The 16263-nt window shown below is 42.8% G+C and overlaps 2 protein-coding genes across 9 annotated transcripts in view; one reads left to right on the top strand and one right to left on the bottom strand.

Moving 5' to 3' along the window:
* The window catches only part of MED4 (mediator complex subunit 4), a 41166-nt gene extending 36045 nt beyond the window's left edge, over positions 1-5121 (top strand). Inside the window, exons 6-7 of the mRNA XM_069758285.1 lie at positions 3805-3936; positions 4568-5121. Coding sequence (XP_069614386.1) covers positions 3805-3936; positions 4568-4740 — 305 coding nt within the window. The 3' untranslated portion in view covers positions 4741-5121. The remainder of the gene's footprint in view (positions 1-3804; positions 3937-4567) is intronic.
* Positions 5122-8808: 3687 nt separating this feature from the next.
* The window catches only part of NUDT15 (nudix hydrolase 15), a 161473-nt gene continuing 154018 nt past the window's right edge, over positions 8809-16263 (bottom strand). For all 8 annotated transcript variants that reach the window (XM_069758286.1, XM_069758290.1, XM_069758288.1 and 5 more), the window contains 2 exons: positions 13109-13305; positions 8809-9112 (listed from right to left, as the gene is read on the bottom strand). In XM_069758286.1, the coding sequence (XP_069614387.1) occupies positions 8982-9112; positions 13109-13305 (328 nt within the window). In that variant the 3' untranslated portion in view covers positions 8809-8981. The remainder of the gene's footprint in view (positions 9113-13108; positions 13306-16263) is intronic.

The raw sequence follows: 16263 nt of genomic DNA, 5'->3' as shown, positions 1-16263 counted from the left end.
TTACAAGGAACTAAACAAGTTGGTATCTTGTCTGCCGACGAATCCATAAGAACCAATGACCTGATACCAGAAAGTCCAAGAACAGGGACATTCTACATGCTTCCCAAAATCCACAAATCTGGAAACCCAGAAAGACCAATTATTTCGTGTGTGGGCACCCTTAGGCTGGGTTCCCATTGCGTTATGGGAACGCGCTTAACGGACAGCGTTGCACGGCGAAATTAACGCCGTGCAGCCCGTCCGTTAGCGCGCCCATTCACGGCAATGGGAACGCGCAGCACTAGCGCGTGCCATGTTCGGCACGCGCTAGCGACGCGCCGGTGTTTCCTGGCGCGCCGCGGACGCTGCTCGCAGCGGGGACGTTACCGCGACCCCGGGACGCGGCCACAGTAAAAACATTGCGTTAGCGCAACCCACTAGCACTAAACGGGTTGCACTAACGCAATGTGACCCTAGCCTTACTGAGCAGGTATCTGGATGGGTAGAGGGTATCCTTAAACCCCTGGTAAAAGATACACCCAGCTTCATTCAGGACACAACTGACCTATTGAATAAACTATCAGCAATAGGTCTTCTACCAAAGGAACCATTCTGGCCACCATGGATGTGGAATCTTTGTACTCCAATATCCCACACCAGGATGGATTAAATTCCTGGAAAACGCAGGGACTGATGCAAATTCTGTGGTGAAACTTATAAAATTCATCCTCACCCACAATTACTTTGAATTTGACAAGAAGATCTATCTACAGGAGACTGGCACAGCAATGGGAAGTAAAATGGCCCCACAGTATGCAAATCTTTTCATGGCCAAGCTTGAAAGCGACTTTTTGTCCTCATGTCCCATCAGGCCTCTGGCGTACTACCGCTACATTGATGACATTTTAATCATCTGGACGGAGTCTGAGCCACAGCTAAAGACGTTCCATGATCAGTTTAATCAATTTCACCCTACCATCAACTTGACACTCAACTACTCCTGCACTGAAATTAACTTTTTGGACACCATCATTAAGCTGCAGAACAATAAAATAGAGACATCCCTGTATCAGAAGCCAATCGACCGCCCAACATACCTTAAATGGGACAGTTTCCATCCAAAACACATAAAAAACTCTATTGTCTACAGCCAAGCCATCAGATACAATCGTATTTGTTCCAATCCAAAGGATAGGGATGAACACTTTGGTCGCCTCAGAAAGATCTTTTTGAATCAGGGCTACCATCCAAGAACAATTGAAAATCAGATCACAAGAGCCACCAGAATATCAAGGAATCACCTGCTACATTACAAAACTAAAGAAGAAAATAACCGGGTACCTCTAGTAGTTACCTACAATCCAAATCTGGAGGTGCTAAGGGGAGCTGCACGGAAATTGCAACCCTTACTGCAAAAAGATGCCCGCTTACAATCCATTTTTCCAGACCCCCCACTACTGTGTTTTAGGCAGCCCCCAAATCTAAGAAGCATCATTGTCAAGAGCTCCCTGTCCTCTCCAACAGCTGCAGGTACCTTTCCTTGCAACCAGAAAAAATTTAAAACCTGTCCATTTATAACGACCACAGACCAGATAAATATCCCCAATTCACATCAGGACTACAAGATCCCAGGTACTTTCAGCTGCGTCACTTCTAATGTGGTGTACCTAATTATTTGTACTAAATGTTCAACTGGGGGTCTGTATGTGGGGGAGACAGGGCAGAAACTGAGAACAAGGATGATCTCTCACCGCCATACAATAAGAGAAAAAAGAATGGATCTACCGGTGGCAATACATTTCTGTCTCCCAAATCATAACATTATGGACATGAAATTACTTGTGTTAAAAGGAAACTTCAAATCGCAGAAAGACAGGAGAGTCTGGGAATATAAACTGATGTCGACCTTTGACACTCTTAATGCAGGAATGAATGTGTCACATGGATTTATGTCTTTTTACATCAACTAAGGAACTTGCCCCTCAGACCATGAAGGGTCATTACAACAGAGACCCTAATCACAGGACAATAAAACAATCCTTATCTAAGAATTGGCCCAATATTTATGGACGTAACTGTTTATCACCCATGGTGATACTGCTTCATGTCACCTGGCTTATCCATGGTTTTTTTTTTCCTATACTATGTTGTGCATAAATATGTGATTCTTCAGAATTTGTTTTAGTCTTTGCCTGATGAAGAGACCTGTGTAGTCTCGAAAGCTTGCAATTTGTTACCATCTTTTCAGTTAGCCATTAAAAGGTATCAACCACTGAGGACTCAATTCTAAATATTTTGGTAATGAGGTAGTAAGAAGCTGCTGGAGAACAGACTCTTGGACTCATCAGACAAGTTGCCTAGTTATTGGCCGGATTTTCAAAGTTGAAGCACTGCAATGTTTCATAGTAAAAATCTAAAAACCTAAAAATCTGCAATATCGCAGGCTATGATTCATATTACATGTACAGAAGTTTGGGCAACGTGTATCACCTGGCAGGTTAACCTACTATTGTGGGGCAAATGTATGTCCAAAAACATCCCTGGAATCTAATTAATTAAGCATTATGCCATACCCCTATGGCCTGGATTAATCAGTGTTTACATCTGAAAACTGATGTAAAATTTCTGTGCAATGCTGAGCTGTGCAAAAATATTCCAACTTTTGCCGCTTTCTTACCAGTGTTGGGCAGCTCCTTGAAAATGGGCCCAGCTGTGCAGGAGCCAGGGTGGAACAGCTTTGCAACATTCATGAAATTTATCAATAGTGACAATTTTTTAAGTCGGAAATATTTCTCCAATCCCTGACTGGAGTAGTATTTCTAGCAAGGCGCATGCCACTGAAGAAGATGTGGTGCATTCATGAAGTATTGCACGCTTCTTAAAGGGAACCTGTCACCCCCAAAATCGAAGATGAGCTAAGCCCACCAGCATCAGGGGCTTATCTACAGCATTCTGGAATAATCCTGAAAGATGAGAAAGAGAGGTTAGGTTATACTCACCCAGGGGCCTCCCATCTTCTTACGATGACGTCCTCTTGTCTTCACGCTGCCCTGTTGAGGGCAGAGCAAAGTACTGCAGTGCACAGGTGCCGGGAAAGGTCAGAGTACTTTGCTCTGCTCTGAACGGGGCAGACAAAGTAAGCCTATGCCGGAGCCGCAGCGTGAAGACAAGAAGAGGACGTCATCCTATGAAGATGGAAGGCCCCGGACCGCGACGCCCATCGGATCGGAATGCCCACCCAGGTGAGTATAATCGAACCTCTTTTTCTCATCTTACAGGATACATCAGGGGCTTATCTACAGCATTACAGAATGCTGTAGATAAGCCCCTGATGCTGGTGGTCTTAGCTCATCTTCGATTTTGGGGGTGACAGGTTCCCTTTAATGAATTTAGCACAACATCCTACTCCAAAATGCTTCTTTGTTAAGACCGTCGTTTAGAACACACACGTTATCAGGAGCGTCTGGAAGGTGGTGTACGCCTCGTCACAAACCTTCAGTTACTCTTACTGGAGTAAGATTTGGGGCATAGTGAACGCTTTGAATTTGACTACACCCCTGTCCCACCCCAGCTACGCCTGCTTTGTTGAATATTGGCGAATATGCAAAGATTCACATCGTTTAAGCGTAGCCTTGCATTGGGCCAAAACTTTGCAATTTTTCAAAGCTTTTCACGCCAGAATTGTGGTGTAAAAGCTTTCATGAATTGGGCCCATGATTTATTTTCATTCAGTTTTGTTTTACTTTGATATTCCATTTATACATATTATTTTTTAGACTTGGTTGCCATCTTAGTTGTATGTATATATTCCTTCTTTATTTATAGGGGATCCTCGCCGGCCGTACCCCACAGATCTTGAAATGAGGAGTGGCTTATTGGGACAGATGAGTAACCTTCCTACAAATGGCGTCAATGGCCATTTACCCGGGGATGCCTTGGCAGCTGGAAGACTTCCTGGTAATTTTGTTTTATTGTTGTGAAACTTGAAAAGGCTTCTTTGCTATAGTCAGATTTGAATGTGAAAACTTGTAAACACACTATGAGCCGTCACATGGTGCGGCCCATGTGGTACGATCTCGGTCCGCAAGCCAGATTGGAACAGCCAGAGGGCCCGATGTGGCCAGATCCGTTCTATACTCGTATACCTAGCTAAACCAAAACCTCAAACCTATAGCATGAATTAAAAAAATATCTATAGCTTGCAGACTGATCAGGGGTGGGGGATAATATTTTACAAAGATAAGGCTACATGTTTCGTGCAACACTGAAATCAGTCACACATTGCAAGATTGGATCTAATGATTTCCTATGGTGCGACCTTCTGTGACGGACACAAATGTTTCCATAGACTTGAATGTGTGTTGCATGCGATTCATGTGTGACTTCTCTGCAGCTCTGTTGTTACACCAAAAGAATCGGAGCGCTAAAATATTTGTGACTGCAAATGACAAAAAAAGTTTTTGTCGCACGACTTTCCCTACAGTTGCTGTCGTGAGACACACATTGTTATGAGGACCTAGCCTAAAAGGCATTTTTCAGTCTATGTACAGAAGCACTCCATATTTATACTTGTCTTTTGCATTTTCAGATGTCCTGGCTCCACAATACCCTTGGCAAACGAATGATATTTCAATGAACATGCTGCCTCCAAACCACAGCAATGACTTCTTAATGGAATCTTTAGGGCCCAACAAAGAAAATGAAGATGACGTGGAAGTAATGTCTACAGATTCCTCCAGCAGCAGCAGTGACTCTGACTAATGCTGACTTGTGTAGAGTCTGGACTTCTCATCCCTCCTCATAAACTGAAGCTATATCTAGTATTGGTCAATTATTGGAGTGACGTATGCTATACAGAACGTCGGTGTGTACATGGAGATGGAGGCCTGCATAGCGTAATATCAGTAACCGTAGACTCGTATAGTTTAAATGTGAAACCCGTCACTGCAGAAGTTACTATTATTTTTGTATCCAAGTTGGTGCCACTGTTTGTATATAAACTTATTTGCTTGTCATGTATGTTTTTGTTCAGACATGGAGTATGCACAAATGTACATAAGGCTCGTTATTTCATACCCTTTTTCGACTGTAAACCTATAGAATGGTAAAAAGTTATTTAATTAAAAAACTACTTTTTTTTCAGTTTTTAAAATTTCCTTTGTCTTAACCTGATGATTTTTATAGTTACATTTACCCCTTTCCCTCCCAATGATTTATTATGATGTTATAGGGCAGTTGTGGGTGTATGGAGCAGGGTCAGAAGCTGTTTTACATAGCCAGCATCTGAATGACAGTGGCATTTTAACCACGAGATGGGCACCCATTGCTCTCCCTGTGACATGCTTGTGGGGTGACAATGGTTTGTCATGGCAGCCAGGCGGCCTGTTTAACCCCTTTCTGCCATTGGACGTACTATTCCGTCCATGTGGGGTGGGCCCTAATTCCCAAGGAACGGAATAGTAGGTCCAGAGCGATTGGCGGCGCGCACGGGGGGAGCGCGGCCGATTGCCAGCTGCCTATCGCGGCTGACATCCGGCACTATGTGCCAGGAGCGGTCACGGACCACCCCCGGCACATTAACCCCCGGCACACCGCGATCAAACATGATCGCGGTGTGCCGGCGGTACAGGGAAGTATCGCGAAGGGAGGGGGCTCCCTGCGGGCTTCCCTGAGACCACCGCAGGAACGCGATGTGATCGCGTTGCTGCGAGGGTCTCTTACCTCCCATCCCTGCAGCAGGCCCGGATCCAAAATGGCCACGGCATCTGGGTCCTGCAGAGAGGGAGGTGGCCTACCAAGTGCCTGCAGCGCTTGTGCCTGGGACAAAGTAAAAAAAAAAAAAAAAATCCTAAATAAAGAAAAAATATATCTATATATTGTTCCCATAAATACATTTCTTTATCTAAAAAAAACAAAACAATAAAAGTACACATATTTAGTATCGCCGCGTCCGTAACGACCCAACCTATAAAACTGTCCCATTAGTTAACCCTTCAGTAAACACCATAAGAAAGAGGCAAAAAACGCTTTATCATACCGCCGAACAAAAAGTGGAAAAACACGCGATCAAAAAGACAGATATAAATAACCATGGTGCCGCTGAAAATGTCATCTTGTCCCGCAAAAAACGAGCCGCCATACAGCATCATCAGCGAAAAAATAAAGTTATAGTCCTGAGAATAAAGCGATGCAAAAATAATTATTTTTTCTATAAAAGTTTTTATCGTGTAAAAGCGCCAAAACATAAAAAAATGATAAATGAGGTATCGCTGTAATCGTACTGACCCGAAGAATAAAACTGCTTTATCAATTTTACCAAACGCGGAACGGTATAAACGCCTCCCCCAAAAGAAATTTATGAATAGCTGGTTTTTGGTCATTCTGCCTCACAAAAATCGGAATAAGAAGCGATCAAAAAATGTCACATGCCCGAAAATGTTACCAATAAAAATGTCAACTCGTCCCGCAAAAAACAAGACCTCACATGACTCTGTGGACCAAAATATGGAAAAATTATAGCGCTCAAAATGTGGTAACGCAAAAAATATTTTTTGCAATAAAAAGCGTCTTTCAGTGTGTGACGGCTGCCAATCATAAAAATCCGCTAAAAAACCCGCTATAAAAGTAAATCAAACCCCCCTTCATCACCCCCTTAGGGAAAAATTAAAAAATTGTATTTATTTCCATTTTCCCATTAGGGTTAAGGCTACAGTTAGGGTTGGGGCTAAAGTTAGGGTTTAGATTACATTTACAGTTGGGATTAGGGGTGTGTTTAGGGTTACCGTTGGGATTAGGGTTAGGGGTGTGTTTGGATTAGGGTTTCAGTTATAATTGGGGGGTTTCCACTGTTCAGGCACATCAGGGGCTCTCCAAACGCGACATCACGTCCGATCTCAATTCCAGCCAATTCTGCGTTGAAAAAGTAAAACAGTGCTCCTTCCCTTCCGAGCTCTCCCATGCGCCCAACCAGGGGTTTACCCCAACATATGGGGTATCAGCGTACTCAGGACAAATTGGACAACAACTTTTGGGGTCCAATTTCTTCTCTTACCCTTGGGAAAATAAAAAATTGGGGGCGAAAAGATAATTTTTGTGAAAAAATGTTTTTATTTTTACGGTTCTGCATTATAAACTTCTGTGAAGCACTTGGTGGGTCAAAGTGCTTACCACACCTCTACATAAGTTCCTCAGGGGGTCTACTTTCCAAAATGGTGTCACTTGTGGGGGGTTTCAATGTTTAGGCACATCAGTGGCTCTCCAAACGCAACATGGCGTCCCATCTCAATTCCTGTCAATTTTGCATTGAAAAGTCAAACGGCGCTCCTTCCCTTCCGAGCTCTCACATGCGCCCAAGCTGGTTTACCCCCACATATGGAGTATCGGCGTACTCAGGACAAATTGTACAACTTTTGTGGTCCATTTTCTCCTGTTACCCTTGGTAAAATAAAACAAATTGGAGCTGAAGTAAATTTTTTGTGAAACTAAGTTAAATTTAAACATTCCAAAACTTCCTGTGAAGCACCTTAAGGGTTAATAAACTTCTTGAATGTGGTTTTGAGTACTTTGAGGGGTGCAGTTTTTAGAATGGTGTCACTTTTGGGCATTTTCTGTCATATAGGCCACTCAAAGTCACTTCAAGTGTGAGGTTGTCCCTAAAAAAAATTGGTGTAAAAATGAAAAAGCGCTGCTCAACTTTTAACCCTTAACTTCCTAACAAAAAAAATTTAATTATGTTTCCAAAATTGTGCTGATGTAAAGCAGACATGTGGGAAATGTTATTTATTAACTATTTTGTGTGATAGGACACTAATTTAAGGGCATAAAAACTAAAAGTTTGAAAATTGTGAAATTTCAGTTTTTTTTTTCACAAATAAACACAAGTCATATCGAACAAATTTTACCAATATCATAAAGTACAATGTGTCACGAGAAAACAGTCTCAGAATCACCAGGATCCTTTGAAGCGTTCCAGAATTATGACCTCAAAGTGACAGTGGTCAGGAAGTTGAAAACAGGCTTCGGGGTGAAGGGGTTAAAAAGTCAATATTGATTTTGAGGATTGCTACATCCAATAGGTGGCGCTAGGGTTGTTCTGCTGGCTTTCGCACTGGGTGCCTTGACTGTATGAAGGCCATCGTGAAATCTGAGGATTACCAAAGGATTGTGAGTCGCAATTTAATGCTCAATGTCAGGAAGCTGGGTTTGCATCCTAGGTCACGTATCTTATAGCAGGACAATAACGCCAAACATACTTCAACACCCAGAAATTGACGGAAACAAAGCGCTTGAGAGTTTTGAAGTGGCCAGCAATGAATCGATCTAAATCCTATTGAACACTTATGGAGAGATGTTAAAATTACTGTTGGGAGAAAATGCCTTGAAATACGAGAGACTTGGAGCAGTTTGCAAAATAAGAGTGGTCCAAAATGCCAGTTGAGAGGTATAAGCAGCTCCTTGAAGGTTATAAGAAGCAACTGATTGCAGTTATTAATTCCAAGGGGTCTGTAACCAAATATTAAGTTGAGGATACCAACAATTTTGTACGGCCCATTTTTGTGGTTTTGTGTGAAATTATGTCCAATTTGCCTTCCCCACCAACTGTTTTTTGTATTTTTCCAATGCACAAAAAGGAAAAAAAAAGGTATATATTAAAATGTGAAATTGCAATAATGTTCTAGGAGAAACACAGTACTTCCTATTCTGAAACAATTTCAAGGGTGTCAATGACTGTAGAAGCATTTTAAAGTTATTACGCCAAATCACACATGACAGATTTGAAAATTCTGGCCGGGTTAGGATGGGGTTAGATCAGTGCACAATATTATACTACTTATTTATCCATTTATGAATATCTGGCATAGTGTTCAGACAGTAATAATTTGTACACCATTGCTTGTGTATCACGTACACACAGATTCTTAACGATAAGAAATGATAAAATGTATATAAACAATATAAATACATTGTATATTACAGAACACAAAACTAAAAGTCCGACAACATCATTGAAGTGCTGGCCGAAAATGATCAAAATCTTCACTAAAAGGATCATAGCCTTGTTTTCTCAAGCAACACAAGGACCAGAAGAGTTGGTCATTTGGAGGAAATTCTTCCCACTTTACCCAATTCCAGCCTGCAAGATAAAAGAAAAATAATGGTAATAGCTCTTAGTGTTAGAGAAATATTTTAGGCTTCATGCACATGGCCATGTGAAAGATGGATGCGTAATATGGCACCCATATCATGATTATCAGAAAAAAAATAAATCATGGCTTGCTTCATCCCATAGCATTCTTCCACACGACGCATTTACTCATCCTTGTTTTACAGTCGGAGTATGGACTGTCTGTGGATTTCCTGACAGCCTTATTCATGCCTATGACTTGGGTCATGAGACCGTACTCAGACCGTGACACACGGATGTAGGTATGTGGCTATACAAAAAAAACAACACAACATGAAGAGCAGACTCACCACAACCTTGTCAGATGACAAATGCACTCGCAGGGTGCAGCAGGCCCCCCGATAATAAATGCTAAAGCAGCACAGGTGCAAGCTATTGCTGAGAGCAACCACCCGCTCGCCCAAACATTAGAGGGGTTGGCTGCCTAGTAGCAAAAATGCACATAGGCAAGCCTTATCTTTGTGCATTTTTGCTACTAGACAGCCAACCCCTCTAATGTTTGGGCGAGTGTCATCTGACAAGGTTGCGGTGAGTCTGCTCTTCCTGTTGTGTTGTTTTTTTGTTGAGTTTTTCTATGTTAGCTGTTTTTGATATTAGAGTAGGACTTGCAAGTTGATGAGGACCCTTGACGTTGGGTTGCAAGCTTATCCATTTTGGCCAAAATTGTAACTAATACCTCATCTAATGTATTATATACATTATTTAATTTTTCATCTTTTTTGCACTTTTTACCATCTTTCAGCAGGGTGCGGCAAGGCCCCTTCATGTTGTTCCCTGTGTGTTGCATATATATATATATATATTTATTTAGTGCAGGACTAGGCAGCCATCCCCTCTAATGTTTGGGCGAGTGGGTGGTTGCTCTCATCAGTAGCTTGCACCTGTGCTGCTTTAGCATTTATTATCGGGGACCTGCTGCACCCTGCAAGTACATTTGTCAACTGACAAGGTTGTGGTGAGTCTGCTCTTCATGTTGGATTTTTTTTTTTTTAGCATTCCTCAATAACCATGAAGCAGCACACAGAGTGATACTGGTCTACAATGCTGACCCACACGGATGCCAAATACCGTATTACAAGATGAAGCATGCAGTTTCAATTTTTTTATTAGCCTATAATATAATTAGAATAATACTCATTAAGATACCTACCTGCCGAAACATACGTCGAAACATTGAAGCTGCTCCTCCTATACATAAAACAACTCGGCACAGACGGCAACAACCGTGGCACACGCTGCAAACACGTTTCCTGCAGCGGTGCTCCAGGTGCGCAGAACGTCTGTGGAGAAAATCTAATCTACCCGAAGATTTCATCCATTATAAGTTCATGCTAAAGACATACAATTCTGCCCTTCACCTCTCCAAACAAACCTACTTTAACACCCTCATCACCTCCCTGTCCAATAACCCTAAACGTCTCTTTGACACGTTCCAGTCCCTACTCAACCCAAGAGAGCAGGCCCCAACCACGGATCTCCGTGCTGACGATCTGGCCAATTACTTCAAAGAAAAAATTGACCACATTCGACAGGAAATCATCTCCCAATCTCTTCATACCATACACTGTCCTCCCTCCCCCACTGCATCTAGTTCACTCTCTGACTTTGAAGCAGTTACAGAAGAAGAAGTAAGCAGGCTCCTTGCATCTTCTCGCCCGACCACTTGCACCAGTGACCCCATTCCGTCACATCTCCTCCAGTCCCTTTCCCCGGCTGTCACCTCTCACCTAACAAAAATATTCAACCTTTCCCTCACTTCCGGTATTTTTCCCTCCTCATTTAAGCATGCCATCATACATCCATTACTTAAAAAACCATCCCTTGATCAAAACTGTGCCGCTAATTATAGACCTGTCTCTAATCTTCCCTTCATCTCTAAACTCCTCGAACGCCTGGTCCACTCCCGTCTTACCCGCTATCTCTCAGATAACTCTCTTCTCGACCCTCTTCAATCTGGCTTCCGCTCTTTACACTCTACTGAAACTGCCCTCACTAAAGTCTCTAATGACCTACTAACAGCTAAATCTAATGGTCACTACTCCATGCTAATTCTCTTGGATCTCTCTGCAGCATTCAATACTGTGCATCATCAGCTCCTCCTCACTATGCTCCGCTCCATCGGCCTCAATGACACTGTTCTCTCCTGGTTCTCCTCCTATCTCTCTGACCGATCCTTCACTGTATCTTTTGCTGGTTCCTCCTCCTCTCACCTTCCCCTTACTGTTAGGGTTCCTCAAGGATCAGTCCTAGGCCCCCTCCTCTTCTCGTTGTATACTGCCCCTATTGGACAAACAATCAGTAGATTTGGTTTCCAGTACCATCTATATGCTGACGACACCCAATTATACACCTCTTCTCCTGTTGTCACGCCGACCTTTTTAGAAAACACCAGTGATTGTCTTACCGCTGTCTCTAACATCATGTCCTCCCTCTATCTGAAACTAAACCTGTCAAAAACTGAACTCCTCGTGTTCTCTCCCTCTACTAACCTACCTTTGCCTGACATTGCCATCTCCGTGTGCGGTTCCACCATTACTCCAAAGCAACATGCCCGCTGCCTTGGGGTCATCCTTGATTCTGACCTTTCATTCACCCCCCACATTCGATCACTGGCTCGCTCTTCTTACCTGCATCTCAAAAACATTTCTAGAATTCGCCCTTTTCTTACTTTCGACTCTGCAAAAACTCTTACTGTTTCACTTATTCATTCTCGTCTGGACTATTGTAACTCTCTACTAATCGGTCTCCCTCTTACCAAACTCTCCCCGCTCCAATCTGTCCTGAATGCTGCTGCCAGGATCATATTCCTCACCAACCGTTACACCGATGCCTCTACCTTGTGCCAGTCATTACACTGGCTACCCATCCACTCCAGAATCCAGTACAAAACTACTACCCTCATCCACAAAGCACTCCATGGCTCAGCACCACCCTACATCTCCTCTCTGGTCTCAGTCTACCACCCTACCCGTGCCCTCTGCTCCGCTAATGACCTCAGGTTAGCATCCTCAATAATCAGAACCTCCCACTCCCGTCTCCAAGACTTTACACGTGCTGCGCCGATTCTTTGGAATGCACTACCTAGGTTAATACGATTAATCCCCAATCCCCACAGTTTTAAGCGTACCCTAAAAACTCACTTGTTCAGATTGGCCTACCGCCTCAATGCATTAACCTAACGATCCCTGTGTGGCCTATTTATATATAAAAAAAAAAAAAAACCAGGTTCCTCGCATCATGTTCTCATTCACTTTATGCAGTTATTAGCCCTCTGTGTCTGTACTGCTACATACTTAGGCAGTTAACTGGTTCATGCAGCTTTACATGAACACCCGAGCCTTACACTATGGCCGGTCCGAACAACGACAGCAATTGTTACCATCCACCTCTCGTGTCTCCCCTTTTCCTCATAGTCTGTAAGCTTGCGAGCAGGGCCCTCATTCCTCCTGGTATCTGTTTTGAACTGTATTTCTGTTATGCTGTAATGTCTATTGTCTGTACAAGTCCCCTCTATAATTTGTAAAGCGCTGCGGAATATGTTGGCGCTATATAAATAAAAATTATTATTATTATACGTCGGAGTCCTGGGCTTTATTATCCTGTGTTGTTCTCTGTTCACAAGGTATGTCTGTCTATTTACTGAGATTCTTTTATACCTATAAGCTATCCACTTTTTTTGTATATTTAATAATCTTGCTGCTATATCTATACACAGATTTATAATTTTGTTTTGGGAAGATAACTGTCAATTCTATTATAACCACTATCTATACGCTACAATATAAAACTTCCACTGTGTATAGCTCCCCCTTTCCTATATATCTTTTTAAGTACTTTTGATGTAAAAATAAAATATTTTTTATTGAGAAAACCTTTTTTGTTTGTGGTTATTCACATTTACTGGTAGGCTATATTAGACTATAATTGACAAGTCAACTTCCTTACCTTCATTTTTTTCTGGCTCTAGATTTGTAGGCTCTGATGGATAATTCATATCTACTTCTCCTCTCATTAGTATTGTAATATAATGATAATTATGTTCAATACTAATTGAATTCACCACTGAAGCAAAGTGGACATTCTTCAGGTGCAGTCCAGCTTCTTCAAGGGTTTCCCGCTCAGCACAAGTTTCCCAGCTTTCACTGTACAATAAAATAGACAAGAAAATACAAACCAGGCAAAACACTGGTTACTGATGGCTAAAAATGCAGAGTATTGCTAGAGACTTGATTGATACACAGAGGGAAAAAAAAGACTCACACGGTATGATCAGACCAACAAATTTTTGGTCTGTGAGTGCAACAAATGGTGCTAGTATACACCAAAAACTAAATCGTAGCGTGCACTAGTCTGGTCCGATTTACAGACCAGACTAGTACATGTAACTAATCAGCAGCTCCTGCTCATGGAATCAGTCACGTGGATTACATTTCATAAATCCACAATGCTGATAAGAGTGACTTTTTTCTTGAACAGGAGAATTGCAATATGAACCTAATATGCAACCTTATAAATACAGGCGCTCCTCACAAAATTAGATCATCATCAAAAAGTGAATTTACCGTATATACAAAAAACTGGGAAAACTTATTGACTCGAGTATAAGCCTAGGGTGGGAAATGCAGCAGCTACCAGTAAATGTCAAAAGTAAAAATAGATAGATACCAATAAAAGTAAAATTAATTGAGACATCAGTAGGTTAAGTGTTTTTGAATATCCATATTGAATCAGGAGCCCCATATAATGATCCATAAAGTTTATGATGGCCCCATAAGATGCTCCATATTAAAGGGAACCTGTCACCCCGTTTTTTCAAGAAGAGCTAAAAATACCGTTAAATAGGGGTAGAGCTGGGCTTTACATTAGTGTATTTTGGAGCCTTTATTCCCCACCTATGCTGCCGAAATACCTTTGTAAAGTCGCCGTTTTGGGCTGTCACTCACGCTGGTCAGGTCATATGGGCGTGGTGACAGCGCTGTTTCTCCCCCAGATCTCCGTTGGTGGCGTAGTGGTGTGCACTAATGTAAAGCCCAGCTCTGCCCCTATTTAACGCTATTTTTAGCTCTTCTTGAAAAAACGGGGTGACAGGTTCCCTTTAAAATATGCCCCATATAATCCTGCATAAAGGTTAATAATGGCCCCATAAGATGAACCATAGACACATTTGCCCAATATAAAGCTGCACAAATGTTGATTTTGGCCCCATAAGATGCTCCATAAATGGTACCATGTGACCGCTCAGTACAGGAAGAAGCTGCTGACGCCGGGGAAAAGACGTGCAGGGACCGCGCCAGGAGCAAGTGAGTGTAATTAGACAGCCCTCGCTCCCCCTCCCCTGCTGACCACTGGGTATGACTCGAGTATAAGCCGAGAGGGGGACATTCAGCCCCCAAAAATGGGCTGGAAATCTCAGCTTATACTCTAGTATATACGGTATTTCAGCTCTTTAATACAAAATGCAAAATACATTATATAGAGTCATTACAAACAGTGATCTATTTCAAGTGTCTATTTCCGTTAATATTGATGATTATGGCTTACAGTCAATGAAAACCCAAAAGTAATTATCTCAGTAAATTAGAATAATTAACAAAAGTCACCTGCAAAGGCTTACGGTTTAAAAAGGTCTCTAAGGGTACCGTCACACAGTGCAATTTTCATCGCTACGACGGTACGATCCGTGACGCTCCAGCGTCGTAACAATATCGCTCCAGCGTCGTAGACTGCTGTCACACTTTGCAATCTACGACGCTGGAGCGATAATTTCATGACGTATGTGCGATGTAGAAGCCGTTGGTTACTATGCGCACATCGTATACGATACATGTTACACCATGCGATCATGCCGCCACAGCGGGACACTAGACGACGAAAGAAAGTTTCAAACGATCTGCTACGATGTACGATTCTCAGCGGGATCCCTGATCGCAGGAGCGTGTCAGACACTGCGATATCGTAACTATATCGCTCGAACGTCACAAATCGTGCCGTCGTAGCGATCAAAATTGCACTGTGTGACGGTACCCTTAGTCTGTTTCAGTAGGCTCCACAGTCATGGGGAAAACTGCTGACTTGACAGATGTCCAGAAGGCAGTCATTGACACACTCCACAAGGAGGGTAAGCCTAAAAAGGTCATTGCTAAAGAAGCTGGCTATTCACAGTGTTGTAACCAAGCATATTAATGGAAAGTTGAGTGGAAGGAAAAAGTGTGGTAGAAAAAGGTGCCAAGCAACTGGGATAACCGCAGCCTTGAATGGATTTTAAGGATAAGGCCATTCAAAAAATATAGTTCTTACCGATAACGGTATTTCTCTGAGCCCATGACGGCACCACGGAGAGAGGGGGATCCGCCCACCAAGGACAGGAAACCTACAGATAAAAAGGCGGTACCTCTCTCGCGCATCAATTGTTTACTAGAGAACGATGGGAAACTAAGGAATAGAGTCTTAGGCTCCTTTCACACTAGCGTCGGAATCTCCCCGTCGCAATGCGTCGGGGAGAGATTCCGACGCTAGCGTTTGCTGCATTGCACAATGGAGGCAGCGGATGCATTTTTCCGGCGCATCCGCTGCCCCATTGTAAGGTGCGGGGAGGTGGGGGCGGTATTCCGGCCGCGCATGCGCGGTCGGAAACAGCGGTCCGTCGGGAGAAAAAAACGTTACATGTAGGGTTTTTTTCTCCCGACGGTCCGCCAAAGCACGACGCATCCGTCGCAAGACGGATGTGAAGTGTGCCAATCCGTCGCAAATGCGTCGTCAATAGAAGTCTATGGGGAAAAAAACGCATCCTGCAAGCACTTTTGCAGGATGCGTTTTTTCTGCAAAACGACGCATTGTGACGGATTTAAAAAAACGCTAGTGTGAAAGTACTCAATTACTTAAACTTAATTGAGATACCGCGTGACTATTCAGGTAATTAGCATATGGGACTATATTAGTGTGCACACCCATAAGTGAATGGAGGGAATGTACGGGTGCCGTCATGGGCTCAGAGAAATACCGTTATCGGTAAGAACTATATTTTTCTCTGACGCCCATGACGGCACCACGGAGAGATTTTCAAAGATTGTACATTCAGGGAGGGACCACCGCTTCCAGAA

This window comes from Ranitomeya imitator, chromosome 3, assembly GCF_032444005.1.
Source record: "Ranitomeya imitator isolate aRanImi1 chromosome 3, aRanImi1.pri, whole genome shotgun sequence".
Classification (NCBI taxonomy): Eukaryota; Metazoa; Chordata; class Amphibia; order Anura; family Dendrobatidae; genus Ranitomeya; species Ranitomeya imitator.
The sequence above is the reverse complement of the archived record's forward strand: the minus strand, read 5'-3'. Positions and strand labels throughout refer to the sequence as shown.